We start from the raw sequence: 21,574 nt of genomic DNA on the forward strand, positions 1-21,574 counted from the left end.
TTGCTTTTCACTTCGGAAAACAGTTGCTCTTTCACCAAGGGAAAAGAAAAACAAAAGTCACTAAATTAACTTGAGGGATAAACAACTATCTTTACTATGTCAAAAACCTAATGTGGCTTTACCTGGCCCCTTGCTCCATTGCCACAGGCATTGTTGTGAGCACGGACTTCCCTGTGGTTAGCTCTTCATAGTTTCAATAGAAAACTCGATTTCTCCACACAGGAAAAGTATCTTGTGTGGAATTCCCGCAATGTTCTATTTTCTTTTCTCTCTAATAGACTCAAGCTTGCCATGAAACCTACCCTCAAATAGTATCTGAATGAAACAACATACACCATCCCAACTAAAATGTAAATCACATCGTAACCAATATTGTGTGTTAATTAACTTTCACCTTGATCAGCCCCTTTCTGAAGTCTAAGCATGTGAGTAGAGCTCACACTGGTGAATTTTTTTTTTTTTCAGTCTCCTGTGTGCATCATTCAAAAAAACAAGGGATGTAGCTGGGTCGAAAACAACCAAGACAATGCGGAAAAAAAAGAGGAAAGCACTCACCATGAGAAAGACAGGACTTACTCTCCCATTCATTCACACACATTCCTCCTGCTTGCTCTCACTAGCCCTGGCACCTGGGGTGTGGCAATGTGTTTTGGCTGAGGGCCTGCTAGACCCCGCCTCCCCACCCCCTGCCCCCCACACACCCCGACCCCCCCCCCCCCCCCTCCCTCCCTCTCTCTCTACTCCTTGTTTGCTATGTTAACAGAGCCCTTTCCCTTTGTTAACTAGCTAAACAGGTTGGTGCCATTGTCATGGGGAAGCTTGTCAGGCAGAAACGGAGACACTGAGTAAAAGATAAACATCCAAAGTCAGAGAGAGAGACAGATAGACAGATAAAGACAGACATACTGAGGCAAATGGAACTGGACATGAAGTGGAAGAGCTCTGTCCATCAGAGCAAGGAAGAAGAGACACAGAGGAGCACCGACAAAGACTTTGACAGAGTCTGACTCTCGTGGTGCGACCAGGCGGACCGGGCCCTCAGGCCAGAGGGGTAGTGGTGGCTCAAGCATACAGTCATTTACAGCACCCGTGATATGTTTACGACCCAGTCCATGTCGGAGCTGACCAGAACACCATAGCAACGTGGGAGAAAAGCCCGCCGGTGTATCAGAGCGTTTGCTGAGCTTTAATTGGCCAGAGAGAGAGAGAGAGAGAGAGGAGATTAAAAAGGCGGCTTCATCTTATACTAAAAATGAAGGTCTGCACAATCACTCACAATCACAGAGCACCCTGTTAACTTTCAGTAGCTCTCAAAGCTGATTGCCTCCTGTGTGCTAGTCACATAGTGTGTAGCAACAGCCATATCATCTCCACAGGCACCAGTACAGTGGCGGCTGCACTGACAAATTGATTCCCTTGAAAATGAGCATGCTTGCTGACCGCCCCCGCTGATTGGACTCTTTCAGTCATCTGCCATTACAGGCACTTGGCTCCAGGCTCAGAGGAGCGATGCAGCTGGCTTGTGTGTGTGTGTGTGTGTGTGTGTGTGTGTGTGTGTGTGTGTGTGTGTGTGTGTGTGTGTGTGTGTGTGTGTTTGTGTGTGTGGCCCACAACTAAAGCTTAGTTTACACGGAGTCGAGTTTGTCTGCGTCCGAACTGAATACAGATAGCCCTATCATTTAGACGAACACTCTCTATCCGCACACGGTATCTGCAACGATTCGAATCGGGGGTAGAAAGTGAATAGATTTGAATCGGTACGGGGGCTGGTGTTCGTGTGCACGGATTCACGCAACCTGATGATGTCATTGTCCCACGTGATCGCATCGTGATCTCCAACCAAAATATATAACACTTGTTGTCTCTCTACATCTCACTCATGGTGTGTCTCGAACTCTCTCATTAATCCAGCCTACTGATTTTTGTTTAGCCTCCTATCTTGATCTAATTATTTTTATTCAGACAATACAGTACTTTCATGACCACAATTATAAATTGGCCAGCGATTTAATTTGCTTTTTTGTTCATAAATTAATATAGAATGGTCGGAGCAAAGCCTCATGGGAAATTGGATGAAGGCTATGCGGTTAGGCTAAACGTTGCTAATTGGAGCTTGTCTACTGGCTGTTCTCAATCGGATGGGTTCGTCATTACGCAAATCTCTCGTTACCAGGCTCCGTCCTTAAGCAATTAAAAGATTCGATTCGTGGAAAAATGAACCCGATTCAGTGAATCTAGGCTCCGTGTAAACTTGGCTTAAAGCGCAGAGAAATGGACGACACCTCAGTGGAAAGTTCTCGCGGAGTAACAAGAACTGCTGAGGCCAGATAGGTACGAAAGGGGCACACAAAACTGTCACAGCCTCAGGCCTAACAGCTGCATTCAAGCTTTATTTCATATCATAATAGGAATCAAGGTCAAGGACTTGGTGTAGATTTATGACGGCTTCAATTCTACACGGAGCTTGTGTGTTTTCACACAGCTAAACTCGGCCTGGCCATGACAAAGAGATGCAATCATAGCCCAGACAGAGCACCAAAATATTTCACACTGCAGCAAATAGCAGTGCTTTTATTACACAGGATGGATGATATACTGCCCTATACATTCCAATGACAATGTGCCTGCAGTTCAAGAAGAAAGTAACATGAGGTGGTCTGGATCATTAGCCACAAAAAGGACAAGACTCAGAGGCTTAAATGGGAGACACCTTTCACACGTACTGGTAATAGACTCGCCTAAGGAAGCACTAGCCACTGGCAGAGAAATCAAACTAAATATAATAAAACCTATTTTTCAACTGTGAATCAATAACCCTGTAGTTTACTCTTGCCCCGCGTGCTCTATTAACATCAGCTAGTTTGTACCCACCCATGTGCTCAATGCAGGTTTTTGCAGAGAGACTAACAGAAACAAACAGTTCAGTAAACTGCCTGATGGATCTGCCCTCATAAATCCAAACCACAGACGCCTCTACCCTACTCTACCCCCTGCTCTACCCCCTGCTCTACCCCTACTCTACCCCCTACTCTACCCCTACTCTACCCCCTACTCTACCCCTACTCTACCCCCTGCTCTACCCCCTGCTCTACCCCCTGCTCTACCCCTACTCTTCCCCCTACTCTACCCCCTACTCTACCCCCTACTCTACCCCCCTGCCCCCTGGGTGGGTGGGTGGCACAGAGAAGGAAATGCAATGGCACGCCAGCTGTGGTCCCAGGGATTAGAGCTGGCATCCTAATGCATGTGGCGACATCCAGGCGGCTCAGCCACCATGTCACACAGGTGCCCTTCCGCTCCTCTACCCCGTCTGTGCAAGCACGCGCTCACTCCAGCCACGTTCGTCATCCACCCTCATCCCCCAGCCCTCACATGGATGGCCAAATACAGGCCTGCGCCTGGTCCATACAGGGGCATGACGGAGTGAAGGGACAGCCGTAGGTGATGATGCTGCTGCCAGGGAGGTGTGGGGTGGGGGTGAGGTAACTGAGCCACAATGACTCGATGAAGAGCATGACTGCCAGTGCTGTGGAACGTGTGCAGATAACGGCTTCACAGACAGCCCAAATAACCCCCTAACCCCCCTCCGTGCAAGACTACGGCCACAGTTCCAGTGTAAACAGAGATAAAAATGACCTGGAAGTTGTAGACTCAATCACTGAGGCCCTTCACTGTGGGGAACACCCCTGCCAATCTTGAGGCCGGCCAGTCAGTCAGTCAGTCAGTCAGTCAGTCAGTCAGTCAGTGAGAGGTGAAACACTCGCTTTAGTGTCCGTCTCAGGTTTGCCACAACACAGCTGTGTGTGCTTCCATCTGACCTGATGCTTCACTGGGCCCACAGATTGCGAGCAGGAGGTGATCTGCCTGCGTCACCGGAGAGCTCTCCCTGCTTGGCAATCCTTGCGTCGCTAAATGTTTAATGACGGGCCTCGGCGTGGAATTAAATCGCTGCCTGTGGAGATCCATTCTCACACAGCAAGGAGCAAGGATTTAACAAACAAACAGCTTGAGAGAATAACACAAACACGTAATTCTAGTGGCCTCTGCCCCCCCACCCCCCCCCCCCCCCCCCACCTCTCCCACCATTACTCACAGCACTTATTACTAAAGAGAAAACAGAGGGAGTCATATGGAGGAGCCCAGTGGTTTTGGGCGTAGAATAGTGGACTCTTTAACACTGCAAATACAGGAAGTCTGGAGAGTCCAGTCTTCTCAGAGGTTGCACAGTAAATAGTCAACCTCCTCCAATTCATAGTGCAATCCTCATGTTTGGCTAGATGGTTTAAAAATCCAGTTATGGTTGCTGGCAAACTGGGGAAGTGTTTTTTTAACTAAAACTAAATTCAATTCAATTGAAAAATGATTGCGCTTTAAAGCTACACTATGCAACAAGCTGCCACTTTTTAGGTATGTTTTTTACAGGTAACTAGTTTTGGTATTTGGTAAGTGAAGGACAGCCAAACCCAACTTTAGTTCCCACTTACCCCTGAGGCTATGCACTATGTCATTCTGTGTTTCAGGAAGGAGCACCCAGCAAGAAAGAAAGAAAAGCTTTCACAGCATGATATCGTCAACTAATTAACACCAAAAGACACTAGCTAGCATGCTAGCAGATTGTATAAGTGTCATCTTTGCTCTTGTTGGTGTTAAGTTTGCCATTTTAAGACCAAAACCAAAATGCTGTGGTTGTGGCTGAATAAGTCATGCTTCAGGGGAAGCTACGATGAGCACTCTCAGCATGATGACTGTCAAGATGTCTTATCTATGAAAATGGATTCTAGAAAACATTCTACTTCATTGGAAGGGAACTCCATTGTGTAAATGAATGTCTGCATGAGACTGCCTGGAAGTATTTCTGTTACAATTTCTTGTCTGTCGGTCAGGCACTCTGAGGAAATGATGGGGTTTGGCTATTGTAATCAGGTCTGTTGAAATAGTGGATTTAAAAAACAGCTTTCCTGCTGATGACAAATGAGTCACAACGTCTATTTGAAAGAGACCTCCAGAGGAAGACTCAGCCCAGGAGTCGTACTGTATGAATGCCTCGCATTATAACATGGTCCATGGGGGCCAGTTGCCATGGTCATGCCATGTGGTATTAATAGGCTAGCGTCACTCTGTCTTGGGCAAACAACAGAACAACCTTGAAATTAATCTGAGGAGACACAAAAACGTAAGTAAGAGAGAGAGAGAGAGAGAGATAGAGATAGAGATAGCGAGAGAGAAAGAGAGACGGAGACAGAGAGAGAGAGTAACAGACCAGCGCAGGACCAGTGCCCAACAGAGCGGATGTTTACTCCATTCTGGGCGCCGCCATGTGCTTCCTATTATGAGTAATCTATTCCATGCAGTGGGGACCAGACTAGGAAACAGTCAGACTGATGATCGTAGCCACGGGACGATTTAGGATGTATGAGAGGAATCCAGGCCTGTGGTGGGCCTACAGACGAGCTCTAGTGTGACTTCGGCTCTCATGTTGATGATCATTACAGCTCGTGTTGATCCACACTGGCTACTTTATCAGTCCCTCCAGTTTTTAGCGATTCCGCGATTCGCAAATTCAACGCAAAACCAGTGATTCATCACATTTCACAACGCTGTATATTTTCTTATTTACCACATAAATTGCAGCCGTGATGTTAAATTGCAACTCCTCTGGTTTCCTGGTGGGTGTATAAGGGTATGAAGAGTCAGTCTCAAGTACTTCCATTGTCCCACTCACCTGATGTCAGGTGTGTGATGGACTGACGACCACGGTGAAGTTAGCTTGGTATTAGACATTGGTTAGAAATTCTTGCAAATGATTCAAAAACACCATCACAAAATACGAAGGATTATACGACTGGATTGCGCAAGCCCTTTTCCTTGGAACTGATGTAAAAGTTGGTTTTACTGTCATGATTCTGATACCTTCTCACAAAACCCAAGTCACTTATTAATGAATGAGTGGATACTTTTCAAGGGGTGAGCCTTCATCATAGTATGTGAGTGTGTGTTGCAACACAGGCACAGTTAGTGGATTCCCAAAGCGGACCTGTATTATGAGGTGCAGATGCTGTCTGCTAGCAGGAACTGTGCTAGCATACAGACACTCCTCACTGGCTGGTAATGCCTCTGTGAGCGCACAGTTACGTGTAGTGGATATACATGGTTACACGTTACATGCCACAGGGTTCAACCATCATGGCGAGTGCCTCCTCCGTGTTTTCTAATCCGGCCTCAAACCGCACTTTATAATTAGATTACCTCTGACTGACCAATGAAAAGATTCAAGTCAAGTCAATAGTCCCAAGTTTACTACCAAACCCATGCGGGCAGCACGCTGACACACAACACCTAAACTTGGAATGTGATCCTTATGGGATGAGAATGCCGGGGTTGTGTGAACATGGAAGCGTCAACCTGTAATCTGTTTCTGCTTTTAGATCACCTAACAGTGCATGCACTAAGTGGCTGGACGGGAGAGGGTCTGTGGGATAGAGAAGATCAACAATGTCTGTCTGTCTGCACAGGGAAGCGCTTGTCTGTGCTGTGTTTACCAGCCGCTTCCACCAGCAGCAGGAGAAGGAACAGACACTAGGCTCAGATGAAAGCTAGGCCTCAGAGCGCTGCGGAATTCCAGCTATTTACACAAGCCAACCGTCTGAGCATACACACACCCACGCAGTGACAGACACACACACACACATACACACACACACACACAAAGAGGCTATGGGGAGATACCACATCCCCATCCCTTTGGGGGGGAAAGGCATGTGACTGTGAGGCTCCGTTCCTTTGCTTTGCTGGTGGGCAGACAAGCCACTGCTCACAAGGAGCTCATGTATGGACCCTCACAAGGGCTTCTACACCCAATGGCAAAACTATGCGGTGGGAAAAGAGGGGGTGCTTTTATAACAGCTAGTTTAAAACAGCTGTGTAAAAAACAGCCGCATGACATCACTGAGAGTCATTCAACAAACACGCATGCCCCTCTGCGGTCCCTCTTTAGCCATGGGGTGCCTGTGAGAATAGAAACATTTACTGACTGAAACTAGTAGATTTTACACACAAAAAAAAAACATAAAAAGAGGCTTTCTTTGGTCTAACAAAATGGAAGGGAGAGAGCTAATGGACCTTTTTCTAGGTGAATGATTGATGGCCACTCGTTTGAGGTGGTCGCTGTATCAGTAACTGCTTTGTTTGCAGAGGGCAACTATTAAAGACTCCTGCCCATTTACTCATCAGCCCATGAAATAGATAATCAAACATCACCTTTAGACAGCAAGAGATACATTCTAAAAGCTATCCACAGACCTCCAATGACTATTTAAAAAGAATCCATGGCATAAGAACAGAATACATTTGGAGGTCTTTAGGATGGTTTTTTTTAGTTGGCGGTGAGTGATTGAGTTGATTGATAAGACCATTGAATAAACTGATAAAGTATTGGGCCCATGACTGTTCTCCACTGATGTTAAACTTTAAGACGTTACACCATCACATGTAGGACACAGAAACGGGATAACAGTGCGCAGAACCATCAGGCGACCCTGTGACCAAAGACATTTAAAATGGCCGCAGGTTTAATCGCATCCCAGCCATTTCACCGGGGGCAGCACTTTTTCCTGAGTTGCCCTTCAGCCTCTACTCAGCCAGACTAAGACCACACCTTCAGTCTAGTAATCACGTAAAAGGATTTGGCACGCAATCTAATTAAAGCTTTAGAGTGTCTGCTGATTAATTAGAAACAACCAGAGAGGGAGAGCATGCTCATTAGAAGAGCCATAGTGCCTGGCTTGCGGTCCACCCCTCAGGGTCATCGTCATCAGTGACACCACACTTACTTTCTCACACACACACACACACACACACACACACACACACACACACACACACACACACACACACACACACACACAGCATAACATAACTGAACAACTGCCTGTTTCCTGTATGTGAAGCTTGAACAACTGCCTGTATGTGAAGCTTGGTTTACATTGAACATTTCATGGCAATGGTCCAGTGATGCCAAGAGAACAGCCAATCAGAATGAGATATCACTCCCATCTGAAGCTGTGGATATCTAGAAGGATTTAGAAGCTGAAAGCAAAGCAGTCCACTGACTCCTCTTCAGAAAGGGCCACAGATATATCGTAGTCTTTATCTTCACTGGTAGCGAACAGGTTTGATCCTGTTCAATCTTACATGCCTTCGCTCCCAGCACATTGGCTTATGAAACATCAGCTAGGCGTCCTTCAGGTAAGCATTGATGACCTGAGGTGTGGCTCATTTGTACAGCTAACTGGCAATGGGCATACAAAACTATTTAGGTATGCCACAGAGATAAAAGAAGTTTGCACATTAAGCCGCTTGGTCCATTTCCCCCTCATAAACCTATACAGCATGTCTCTGACATAGAGGACTACTCAGTACATAAAGCTTTTTGAGCTGGGACGAACATGGTCATTCTGAAGCTTAAAAAAAAGGAAATCAATCTCTAGCTCAGAGCAGCATATAAAACCACTTTCACATGAGTTATAAAGACGGGAATCTGGGGCAATACAAGTCCACAGGGTATCCGGATGAAGCGGCACTACAATAACATAGCTGTCCCACCCCCACAGCCAAGTCACAGGTGACTCAGTACAAAGGAATAAAAAACATGCTAAACTGAGATTGCACAACTGCTCTGAGGTGTTGCACAAAACGTTCTCTCTCTCTCTCTCTCTCTCTCTCTCTCTCTCTCTCTCTCTCTCTCAGATGGGGCCGGTTAGGCTTCCAAGACAACACAGAGAACAAACTGGGAGGAGGCATAGGCTACTATCTTTTTTTTAAAGTGCTGCCATTCATAAACCCATCAGACGTTTCAAAAAGGCTCCAGAGGGTTTGGACTGCAGATAGCAGACCAGTGAGGAGAACAATGTGTGGGCCAAACATAACTGTTCCCTGACAGTGGATTGCTGATGTTTGTAAGCTGATCTGGACACCCAACCCCTTCTCTTCATTGAGCCCCTGGAAAAAAATACCCTTGCCACTTTGATTGAGCACCTTAATATTTAACACCTTTGGTAACTTTAAAACCCATGTTTCGCTACAATGGCAGTTTGGGATCAGAGTTCACAAGTCATCTTTATTTTTCCCACAAGAGCGTTTCCAACCAGTGCCCTGTAAGGGTGAGAGCAACATGACATTTAGTGCCTGAATGTTTTTTGCCGATGAATTAGATCAAAACACTTTCGCTCAGAGACATCGGAGAGTGTGCCAGCTCCAGCAAAAATAAAGAGGCAGTAGTCTTGACCAAGAAACACATTACAGCAGTGTGACTAAAATTGTATATAATCCATGCTTTATATGATATGATTCATTAAATATTGACTTTATCACATGCAAACCATGATCTCAGAATGGCTGAGTAGTTTGTTTGCAGTAAGTTTTATTGTTTACTTGGGGATTAAATATTCCAGTAAAACCAGATTCACAGTCATTTACCTGGTATTGCATTATAGCACAAATCTTCAGTTCTACCACTGGGGGAAAGCCGTTTGCTATTTACAAATGATGTTTGAAGTCACTTGCATGAACGACATGATATGCACTATGCAACGTGGTATGATCAGATCATACCAGCTTGACATAATGAGTACATAGAAAAGGAGCTATCCACCATCATCTTCTATCAAGCATTTTCACAAGACTTCCAGCATGATCTGCATGTCTATGAAATGAAAATTCAAAACGGATAAGACTTTCAAGAAGATAGGGGCTACTGACTAGAGGAAAGCCACTTTAAATGTCAGTTGTCCCCCTCCTCAAGGTGAGATGCCAGTGTTGACGTAACCTTGGGACTGTTGCTGGTGGCCCTGGTAGGAAAGCACTCATGCATTGTGCTGCTGGTGGTGAAACAGTCATGGGTGTGCACAGCAAACATGGGAAGAGGTAATATTTTGACTCAAGGCTGATGACTTTTCTAAACTGTGGTTTAGTTAGTGTTAACCATTAACTACTTATGACTTTCTGAGGAAGAAGTTATAGGGGGAGGGAGTTTAATCTAGCGTTTAGGGGCCTTTCTCTCAGAGCTGGGGACTTAAAGGAATCAAAAGCCCATCAGCACAGTTCCAACATGTAACCTGTTGTGAAATGTTGAAACCGAGGCATCTTACTGCTTCCCCAACCTCTGCCCATGTTTCATCATTAAACAAGTCTGTGCATATTGTGCCTACCCCAGTCATAGGTTTTCAGATTGGTGCAGGGTGATTATAACAGAGCAAGGCAATCAACCAAGGCATATCTACTCCACTGCACTCAGCCTAACAGTAATGCAGGGCATTATAATAGAATAGGTGGAGGTGTAGGAATGGGCTAGGATTTCCCCTAGGGGTAACAATGGACTAATCGTTAGTCACTAATGCCATGACTGACACTGACTGGAACTGTTATTACCAGTACAAAACAACAGCTTCATTTGCTGGAAGAACATTTGTCAACCGTTCGTCTCAACCACTCAAAAACTAATGTTTCCAGGTACAAGAGTCCTACACAGAGCTAGATAAAGCACTCACTGGCTGGTTGAGTCTTCCACAGAGCTAGATAAAGCACTCACTGGCTGGTTGAGTCTTCCACAGAGCTAGATAAAGCACTCACTGGCTGGTTGAGTCTTCCACAGAGCTAGATAAAGCACTCACTGGCTGGTTGAGTCTTCCACAGACCTAGATAAAGCACTCACTGGCTGGTTGAGTCTTCCACAGACCTAGATAAAGCACTCACTGGCTGGTTGAGTCTTCCACAGACCTAGATAAAGCACTCACTGGCTGGTTGAGTCTTCCACAGACCTAGATAAAGCACTCACTGGCTGGTTGAATCAAAGAGTCCTCCACAGACCTAGATAAAGCACTCACTGGCTGGTTGACTCCAGTAGACAGGACAATCCCATGACTATGCTGCTGCTGAGATAACTAAGATCACCGTCACACTTCAAAAGGTCCACCTGTGCATACCTGGGACCATTTACCTTAACCTGACCAGGGATCAGTAAACTCAAGCCCCCTCAAGGGATTCAAGCAATGGGCGGCAAGAGTCTGGAGGTCACTGAAGACTGGTGCATGGGCTTAAAGGCAAAAACAGCTTTTCATAAACATCTACAGCTTCAACAGACCGCTGAATTCAAGACTGATGTTTGAAGTGTTTAAACAATAAAAAGCTTAAGACAAGTGCAGGGGGAACAAGCAGCACGTATCTAAAGTACACTGAAAATAGCCTACACCTCGTTAGATCTCCAACACAGGTATTGAAAAAAGTTGATAGAACACAAGCCTGAAAGAATTCCCTTTCTTTTCGGCATTCTGATTGAGATGAATACAGGGAAACAAAAGGTCATTTGACTTCAATTATATTCTGTGTGAATTGTGCTACTTGAAACTTTGGTCATTCAAAAGGATATTTGATTTTTATCAAGAAATCTTGAGGAGGATAAATATTGCTACGTTCTTGTATGGGGACCATACCTCTTAACACCCTGTTTGAACAAACAAACATTTTATTTTTCCTGACAAAGGAATTCAGTGCAAAAAAGAGAGGCAGGTTTCACCAAGCCTGACTAACATATATATCAAGTGCATAATATAACAGACACGTCTCACAGCATTCTGTCTGATATGCAGCATGCAACCGTTGCCGAAGCAGTGCATATTGTTCAAGAAATGTCTGCAATAAGTAACACACCTAAGCTTTAGATCTCCAGAAGAATGCAAAATGCTTTCCTAAACCAGTCTACAAATTAACTAAGAATCGACTAACCTACATCTTCTAGGTCGTCAGGTTTTGTATAGCTTGCGTATGTATAATGTCGAATGGAGATAGAGAGCCTTATTCAACTCTGGCCACTGTAGCTGGAAATAGCTGGGTTTCCATGCAACTCATTTGGATGTTTTAAGTACATTTTTCAAACTTCAGCTAAAAGAAGTGTGCTCTTCTATCCACTGTGTTTTGCAAATTATAAATGGAAACTTTCGTAATCTGGTAAATGCAAAGGTCCCTTTCATTTCTATCACTACTGGGATTTAAGCTGAAGGACACAGTAGGTTCTGACTACCTTTACGTCATCTAATTAACAGGTTGTGAAAGTGAAGACAATGCCTTTGTGCCAGAAAAACGTAAATGTCACATGAACACATGTGTCAAATATTTTTTTATTACGCAATCCTTCCCACTTCACAAAACCATCAACACCTGATGACAAAGCCAGCTCTGCCCCTGCCCTTGCCTGTTCTAGACAGCCTGCATTCTTAAATTTGACTGACATGCCGGTGACCCAATCCCTGACTTCTAAATAGTTCACAATCAAATCTTGCAAACCTCAGTAGTGAAATCAAGGCATGGATTTGAGTCCTGGCTCTGGGGATGCACATCCACGATATACTTCATAGCACACCTTTTTAAAATGTAACATTTTCACTACTATTTTCACATGGCATCGAAACAGTCAATTGGAGAAGCTAATTTCTTTTCAATTTGAGCCTCTTTCTAAACCATAGCTAATCCAAAAGGTCAAAATAAGTGTACTGCTAATCCTCCTCTTTGTGCAAGAACTTAGATTGGAAGCGTGTGTGTGTGTGTGTGCGCATGCGTGCGTGCGTGTGTGCGTGTGTGTGCGTGTGTGTGCGTGTGTGTGCGTGTGTGTGTGAATGATTATGCCCTGCATGTTGTGAGTGCACAGATCAGAGCAAATGTCTTTCTCATGAAGCATGCCCCATACACCAGAGGAGCCCATCAGTCTGCACCGGTCCACTCATCCACTGCTGGCTAACGGGGAAAAACCTGAGGTGAGATGGCAGCACAGAGGAAGACAGGTGTTTTGCTCTAAGGAATAGCCAGTTGCGTAGTAAAAATGAAAAGTAAAAAAATAAAAAAAACAGGAAGAACTAGGCTAAATAGCGTCCTGCGCTCATGACACTGACATTATAGTGGAGGACATTGAGTTGAGGAGTGGACTAAATAACTTGCTTTTCATTTTAAACCCCAAATATGTGGCACTAAAAATGAGCTTGTATTTTCCATAGCTCAGGCACGACAACGTTTATTTAGAGAAATACATCTGCTTACAACCGCAGCACTGCTTACACACATTCTTTCCCAAGTCTATCTTACACAGTCACTTTTTGACACACACACACACACACACACACACACACACACACACACACACACACCGGACACACAAACACACACATACACACACACACACACACACACACACACACACACACACACACACACACACACACACACACACACACACACACACAAGACAAACATAGAGAGAGAGAGAGTGAGAGAGAGACAGAGAGAGACAGAGACAGACACACACACTCTCACACATACACACACACACACACCCACACAGCCCACCATGTGAATTAGAGCTTAAAATACACGTATGAGTCTCATCTCCAGGGCATGTTGTCATCATTAGAGAATGCATAAGCATATGTTCAGCCACATCTCCACACAGCTCTGTTTCCATCCAGCGGTCACGTGAGCCACCAACTCATTAGTGAGTGCGCTGCCTGAAGCCAGGACACCTAACGCCAGTGGGTACAAATACGCCAACCTTCCAAAAGAGCGCGCACAGACAACAGACGGACAAGACGTGATGACGTGACGGACACTGACGTCACACAGACCTGACATGAGAAATACACTCCAATTGGCCAAACGTCACCGGTAAAGCCTTCAAGCCTGTCCTCGTGCCTTCTCACCTTGTCCTCTTAACAAAAGATGAATAAAGATTTTCTCAGCTTGGGCAAAAGTTTGGATTATGATTATGTAAACAGTTAGCCACTTTAGTAAGACATTTTCTCGGGACGAAATACATGGAAAGAATAAAAGATGAAAACAAACAAATTCCTTGCTGTCTCACAAAACGGCTTAAACAACACCACAACAATGACCCTGTAACTAGAAAACAAATAAGACCAACAAACTGCTGCTTAAAAACAGGGATGGACACAAGATCTTTCTTTGAAAATTCTTCAGGGTTCCATGCGTCAAACTAAACTATTATCCTTTAGTTTGGCTTGGGTTGCCAATCCATCAGTGGTGTGAAGGGAATACAACACGCTTCAATACAGAGCCATTTTAAATTCACACTTCACAAAAAAAGAACCAAAAACATCACTAGGCCTTCTGCCTTCATTGCACATTCATGAAGTTTGACAATGCTCTCCTCAAACCTCTGCCGTTGGTTGTCAATAACGGTGTGAACATTCTTTAATTCTCTACAAATGCACACACACACACGCACGCACACACACTCACTCACACACATGCGCACACGCACACACACACACTCAAACACATGCGCACACACACACACACACACCTCTGTGCCATTCTGCCATCGTGGCAAATCGCTATGGCTGTGGCATTTCCTCAGGGCACCTCCACACTGGGGAACAGAGAGCGCGTTTGTGTGGCCGTAAGCCTGGGCAGCTTTTCAGCTTTCCCTCTAACTGTCCCCCTCAGCGCTGCGTCAACCACGACCAGGAGAAAAACAGACATATTTAGGGAGCCTGACTTAGCAAGGAGAACAACATCTGGCCATTTATATATAATTATATTATATAGCTATATGATTTTTCTCATGTGCAGCTTTTTAAGGAAATGCAGGTGCAGAGATGAATATAGAAACTAATAACTGAAAATCAAAATGGACAGTCAAAGAAATCACTTTGACTAATCTAGGAAAACTGCAACAAGGAGCTCAATATCATCTTTGAAAAGAGCAGTCACATAATACCACATAGACTGAAAAACATGAGTGACGGAACTGAACACAAGCTTTGCACAAGCGGTTTTCTCTAGTCCTTCTTCACTACATACAGTTCAACATTAGAAACAGTCTCCTTTAGTCCCTACAGCATTCATCAAAACAAATGAGTCCAATGGAAAACCGCCACTTAAAAAACTGTTTCCTCCAAGAGAAAAACACTGTGCGGAGCCAGACCATATAAACCTCCTGATCAGTTAATAGCATGTCAGTGGGCAATGAAAGAAGGCGGCCTGCACACATAGAGAACATACTGAAGACATAGAGGACCATCCAAGGCAAGGTTTGCTGTCTGGACCTCAGCCCTGCTCAAAATACTGCAATAACAACAACCACTGCAGCAACCGTCGGTGAACCTTTACCCAGGATTACCTACAGGCTTAGTCCTTATGTAATGCCAGCTCTGTACCCAGGTATTTAGCCTGGGTACTTCTTTTTGTAAGGCCCAAAAACAGGATTACTTTTAAGCGTAATTTTAGAAATCTACATTAAAAGTGACAAATTGCTGAATCATAAACCAACTCATTAAGACAAGTATTTGTATCATAAATTAACATTCAATGCAAGGTAGTCTATTGGATGAAATTAAAATGTAGTGAAAAAAATCTGAGAACAGTTGTCTCCAGTTGTCTCCCACCCAGGGCAGTCATGTAGTGTTCGCCACCATCTTCCCCCCGCTTTTTTTCCCACCAAGTTTTGGTCAGCGATAATGTACTCACAATTCACCAATCCATTTGGTGTGGCTGAAGCGGTCATGGCTGATATGGAATAGAAGGTTTGTGGCCCTAGGAGTGCGTTTCCCTTTGTATTAACGTCCAAGTACATTTTGGGCAAAAGCTCAAAAACTTTTGCCTAAAAGTATGACAATTGTATGAAAAATTGGCCTGTAAGAGGTGCCTTTCCCAACCGCATTACAATTCATTTGTAGAGTGAATAGTAAATAGAGTTTAAAGCAAACGGTTCAGACTTCATCATCACCACATTGTTTAGACGCATGATAAATTCCGTCCATAGGGGGCAACTGACACATTTCAACAACTCAAGAACTGCTTAGCTACACTTGATCTTTTGCTCACATGAAGTTCTTGATTACTGAACAAAACTCCCACAAATGGCCAATCACAATTTAGCAGTTTGCACATTCTGCTTTAACCCTAATGACTGCTTCTTGCGGTGGTAATCTGACGCACCAATGTGTGGTATATGTAATTTTGTCTGTTATTATAAACTTAATGCTATGCCAGATGAAGGAACCAGGGAAGTCAGTGAGGCTTTACGAGCAATGTGAAGAACGAGATAAAACACACAGGAAATTGAAAACACACCAAGGGAAAGGGCTTATAAACAGCCATGCTTTAATAAAGATTTGTATTCCAAGCGAATATTTCCTTGTTTTCAGGACAGTAGCCTAAATATTGTATAATGAAGATGAATCATAATCAAAATGTCCCTTTTCAATCATGGAGGAATGTTGTAAACGATCAAAGCATGTCCCCCACTCCATAAACTAAAAAACTGCTGTTACTCCACCATATGCTCCATAGAGAAAACCTAAAACTATGTTATTACTTCATTCTGTTATTGAGAAGTTGCACAATAGTGAATGTACATTTCAGTCACCCTAACAGGTTTGTTTGAAACACTGACACCAAGACGCTTTCCTGAGGGCTTTGGTAAACATTCACCAAAGAATGTCTGAAAGAATGTCATTCAACCACAAGGTCATTTGAGCTTCTAAACGTGGCCAGCAAGCTCCAATCTAAAACCTGCTCAATGTATCCAATGTAAACAATAAAAATGTTTATTTACATACATTTTTTTATCACTAGAATAACTTGTGTGCCCTTGAGTCCAACTGCACAGGATGATCTCTAATATCATAACATTTCCTAAGCCATTTTTTTTATGTCGTGGAAGCTTCAGTGATTAGATACAACTAGATACATTCTGTCCATTCAATTGTAATGTCTTTGTAGAGTTATTTCAGTCATCCAATTCTTTTGGCAGAGACCTGTTTCTATCTATCTTATGGTTTAACTGGTAAAAATCTGACCAAAAATGAATACATCACTAGCCAAACCTACCTAAATAAAAGTTGTTGTTTTTATCCCTGCACAAGCACTAGCTCTGATGAGACTGTTTCTATGGTAGAGGTGAAACCACCCAAACCATGGAGGAATATTCATCTGAATGAATCCTCTGTATGGTTACACCCATATCAAAAAGATGAACATCATTTTTTAATACAAAGTAGTGCCTTCATGTTTAGCTCTACAAATTCTCATTGATTTTTCATGAAGTTGTCTGTTTTCAATATAGTCTCTAAAAACACTTACATTTGGAGACCACTTGTTGTATGGTCCACTGTAGTTTTAAAGTCCTACACTTGACATTTTTAAATGGCAGACAAATAAGCCAAACCAGAATACATTTAAAACGAACCCGATTTGGAGATGGTTTGTCTTAACATCATTAGATGGTTTAAGACATATGATAATGTAATGGTTTGTTAACCACTCTTCCAAAACAATTGGCATATGAGTGGGAATTGTGTAATTACCCCCCACGCGCATAAATAGCTGACCGCCTCTGTCATTACAGGGGTGAGAGAATATTACAGAGGTGAGAGAATATACCCCTGTTGAAATGGAAGTCAATTAGTCTTTTATTGGCCATGTCCTAGAGCAAAATGGGCTTCGGTGTGAACACCATCAACTAACCTTCGAGGCAACACCTAACATGACAGCGCAAATGCATGAAAAAGCTCGTATTCCTGTCTTTGTTTTAGCTGATATTATTTTTACAATTGGCCAATGAGATTTTACATTGACCGCGTTTAATCTTTCAAAATAGGCGGCCACTTGGATGCATGCTTAAACTAACAACATTGGGCTAAAGAATGTCTTTCGTTTTCAGAGAAAATAGCCTATAATGCACTGATGAGATCACGCAGTTTGACAGGTAACTATTATCTAGGCATCTAAAACACTAGCTAATAATATAGCCTATATAACGCCACGAAAAGCGTCCAACATAGTAAACGTTAAGAAATACGAATTACTACGCTTATTCTTTCATGTGACTAGATATACTGTTCCGAGAAGCGTTTTCAAAAAGATTTTTTTTTTTAAGTCTAGCGTCAGACTGCCATCAGGTAGGCTATTACTCTGTAAACACATCCCAAAAGTGGACATCCTTCTATGAGCTTCAAGTCGTTTCATAAAATCAACGTGGCAACTTGCGTCCCACAGCAAGAAGGCAACATTTTTGCTCAAAATAAAAGTGAGATTGTCAAACATTCTGCGAACATTCTGTTAACATTATCGAGTTTGTCTGGTCAAATAAGAAGCCGAAACGCATTAGCTAACATGTACAATTAATCTTAAGCAGCTCCTAGGTGTCCACACAGGCGTGCTGAAAATGTAATGTGAAACTCTGAAACTCTAAACTCCAAAACTCTAAATTAGCTAGCCATTTCGCTAGCCAGATACCTCTGACAAACATGAAAGGCTAACGTTACTTCTGATATCCTCAAATAGTGAGGAAGAAACGGCTGATGCTGAAATCGCTAGAGAGATCATATCAGTGGACCAAATAACAAACTTAACTAGGTGTCTTTTCTGAATGTATTCTACACTTTGTCAGTTTCGAAAAGTTTATCAATAGCCTCCCAAAGCCACTTTAGGCTAACGTTAAATACGTTAAGCGTGGCTTGACCCGCCCCCTCAAGCAGCATTAAGTTTACTGAGGCGCTGTAGCTAGCCAAGTTAACTGCCAAGTCACCTGAGACTATATGCAAACACCATTCACATATGTGAAACAATATGATAATCACAGAACATTTTCATGTCACGTTATGTTAAGCGTTCTGAAGAAAACAAATGTGACAGTAACTGCGTGACATATTGAGGCTAGCTAATTGACTTGACAAGCTAGCTAAATCTATGTGCAGTACAAAAAGAAAACAAACAACACACGCACACATGCGCTTAACCACAGAGTAGGCTGTTTACTGAACATCGCTGGCATGGCTTCACTTAGAAATCAGAAAAATAGTGCAGAGCTAACTTTACCTTTAGAGTAGAGGGACTTGGGGGAGTTAAGGTCGAGGTCCGCGCTCAGAAGAAGAGATATGAAATCAGAGGGCATCGCAATCCCTCTGAGAAGGAGGTGGGTGGGAAACAGGCCAACAGCTCTTCAAATGTGCCTATACTATGATATCATCTGGGAGATCACGGCAAAATAACAATTCAAAGTATTAGCTAGGAGAGAGAGCGACATTCGTATACATCCGTAAACTGCCTCACTGTAAGGTATGCACGGGTCCCCGTGAAATGACTACGAGCTTCCAATGTGCTCTGTTTCCTGTGCTGCCCCTCCCACCTAACGCAGGCGCGTCATCCAGGAGTGGACCGATATATTCAGCATGTTAATTTCTGTTTTGCCATCCAGAGAGGAATGTAAACGTTTTTGTCATGCTTCAAATGTCCATATTTCTTACTATCATGGCGGGTGAGTGGCATTTACAAAAAAGGCTGATTAAAGGTTTTGTTTTGTTTTGATATGTTTTGTTGTATAATTACAGATACCCACTGGAAGAGTTAAGGCTGCCAACACACATCTTCAAAAAATCCACTCAAACTCACTTGAGAAAATGTGACATCAAGGTAGCAGTAATATCACACACTTTACCTGCAAGCAGCGTACTGTTGCTTATCATGAACTCTTACATGTTTTTATAAATCATGATCTCTTACCTGTTTTTGTGTGTGTCTGAGTGAGTGTGTGTGTGTGTGTGCGTGTGTGTGTGTGTGTGTGTGTGTGTGTGTGTGTGTGTGTGTGTGTGTGTGTGTGTGTGTGTGTGTGTGTGTGTGTGTGTGTGTGTGTGTGTGTGTGTGTGTGTGTGTGTGCATGTACATAAGTGATTGATACTTTTTCAAAGATATGTTTCCCCACCTCACTGGCTTCCTCATCCCTATAATTAATTTTATTTTTAACGCACTCTTCATTCAGAAGAATCTCAGAGTGCCAACATAGTGGAAACTAACTATAATAATACAATACAATAAAATAAAATATGCCATCTTCTCCTAAATTCCTGTTGAGGACATGAGAATTGATAAGTAATGTAATGGTCTGGGATGACTGGCAACATTGTGGAAAGCTTTGTTGCCTTATGTTGATTGGCAAAAGTACCTACTTATTTTAGATTGTTGATATACTGTGATAGAAAGTGGAAATAACCACACTTGAACTATTTAAAGTTCACAGGAAGGAAAAGAAGTAGTAGAATATTGACAGTGACCATGACCTTTAAGTAATATTGGGATAGTTGTAGTCTACCCAGAACCAATTGCAGTCCCTGGTAGTCTAGTGGTTAGGATTCGGCGCTCTCACCACTGTTTTATGTTCTTTGACAAAATTACCAGTTACCTTTTTAGTTGTAGTTTGTGTACTATAATTTCCCATTATGCTATTTGATAGAGTAAAAGATGGTATAGCACTGTCTCTTTTAACAATGGTAACACAACATGGTCACAATGATCAGGAGAATAGATGTAAATCCATTTATAAGTGAAAGTTTAAAAGACTTTTTAACATCTCATTGTTTCCAATAATTATTTGAAATACGTCTGCTAGTCTGTTCTTTTGTGCTGTTCCTTCAACACTGCTTTCTGGTGGATATTGTGTTTAATGCCCTCAAATGTGTTTATGTTGATGTAAATGCTTAGGCATTACCAACACTGAACTTAGATCTCACAATTGCAAGTCAGTGAATATATTGTGAATATTCTTCACAGCAACCTGTTCCCTTGGTTGTCTTCAAGCTCATCGGATCAGAGTTATCATTAGCTTAATGTTCTGGGACATACAGCAACGGCAGAAGTCATTTGTCTATAGGATAAATAATGTGTCCTTCCTAGCCTACTCTTTAATGCAAGAAGCAATGATTTCCATTGGAGTATTCCTTTTTTTCTTCTGCACGATTATGGCAAATTACAAATGAGATGTATTTATACTTTCCTGATTCTTCTCTTTGTTTACTACACATCGAATGTTGTAGTAATTTGGGCAACGTCAGATGGACGCCTCTCAAGGGTACAAGGTCAGCCCTCTCAAACCAGGGACGAGAGCACTTATTGCTGCATCACGAGTTCCCAAAAATAGAACTACACATGTCACTCTATCTGCATTCAGTCACTTTCATAATTACATTACAGGAGCCAGTAAACTGCAAGTGTTTCGTCAGCTGTTCCACATTGTCAAGCAGCCCATTGGTTCACCTTCTATAAAAAGAAAGACGATTGAAGGAAGAATCTTCTAAGGACTTAGATCGCTGCTGTTTATGGCTGCGCCCTTGACATTGAATGTTTTTATTGGCAATTTGTGATCGATCTGATAAGTACCTCTTTGATCCCCTTCACAACGGAACCTCTATGTCCTTTTGATCATATCAAGAAAAGATAAGCAATACAGGTCAGTACTCCACATGGAGATTAGCCTGACGATGTCACTCATAATTCTAGTCAGAATATGAGTCTGATCCTGACCCATTGGGCTGTGATTATGGGGCGTGTCTCAACGAACCAGGAAAGAAAATGCCTCTTCGCTTGGATTGGATACCTAGAACCAATTAGAGCAACGTAGTATGACCATCTGATACATTAAACTTTTACCTGATCCCGTAGGATAGGAAGGACGGCAAAAACATCTTTTCAATCGACAAACGCCTTAATCGCGTTTCTCTGTTCCTCTTTCAAAATG

The 21,574-nt window shown here is 43.0% G+C and overlaps 1 protein-coding gene across 4 annotated transcripts in view; it reads right to left on the reverse strand.

The window, feature by feature from the left end:
* nfat5b (nuclear factor of activated T cells 5b) overlaps nucleotides 1–19,087 on the reverse strand; it is a 44,326-nt gene extending 25,239 nt beyond the window's left edge. For 3 of the 4 annotated variants that reach the window (XM_080843738.1, XM_080843737.1, XM_080843736.1), the window contains exon 1: nucleotides 18,883–19,087. In XM_080843738.1, coding sequence (XP_080699864.1) covers nucleotides 18,883–18,958 — 76 coding nt within the window. In that variant the 5' untranslated portion in view covers nucleotides 18,959–19,087. Of the gene's footprint in view, nucleotides 1–14,362; nucleotides 14,407–18,882 lie in introns of those variants that run through there. The other variant, XM_080843739.1, reaches the window with a different exon arrangement.
* Between the last annotated feature and the right edge of the window lie 2,487 nt (nucleotides 19,088–21,574).

The sequence above is a fragment of the Sprattus sprattus genome (assembly GCF_963457725.1).
Source record: "Sprattus sprattus genome assembly, chromosome: 8".
Classification (NCBI taxonomy): Eukaryota; Metazoa; Chordata; class Actinopteri; order Clupeiformes; family Clupeidae; genus Sprattus; species Sprattus sprattus.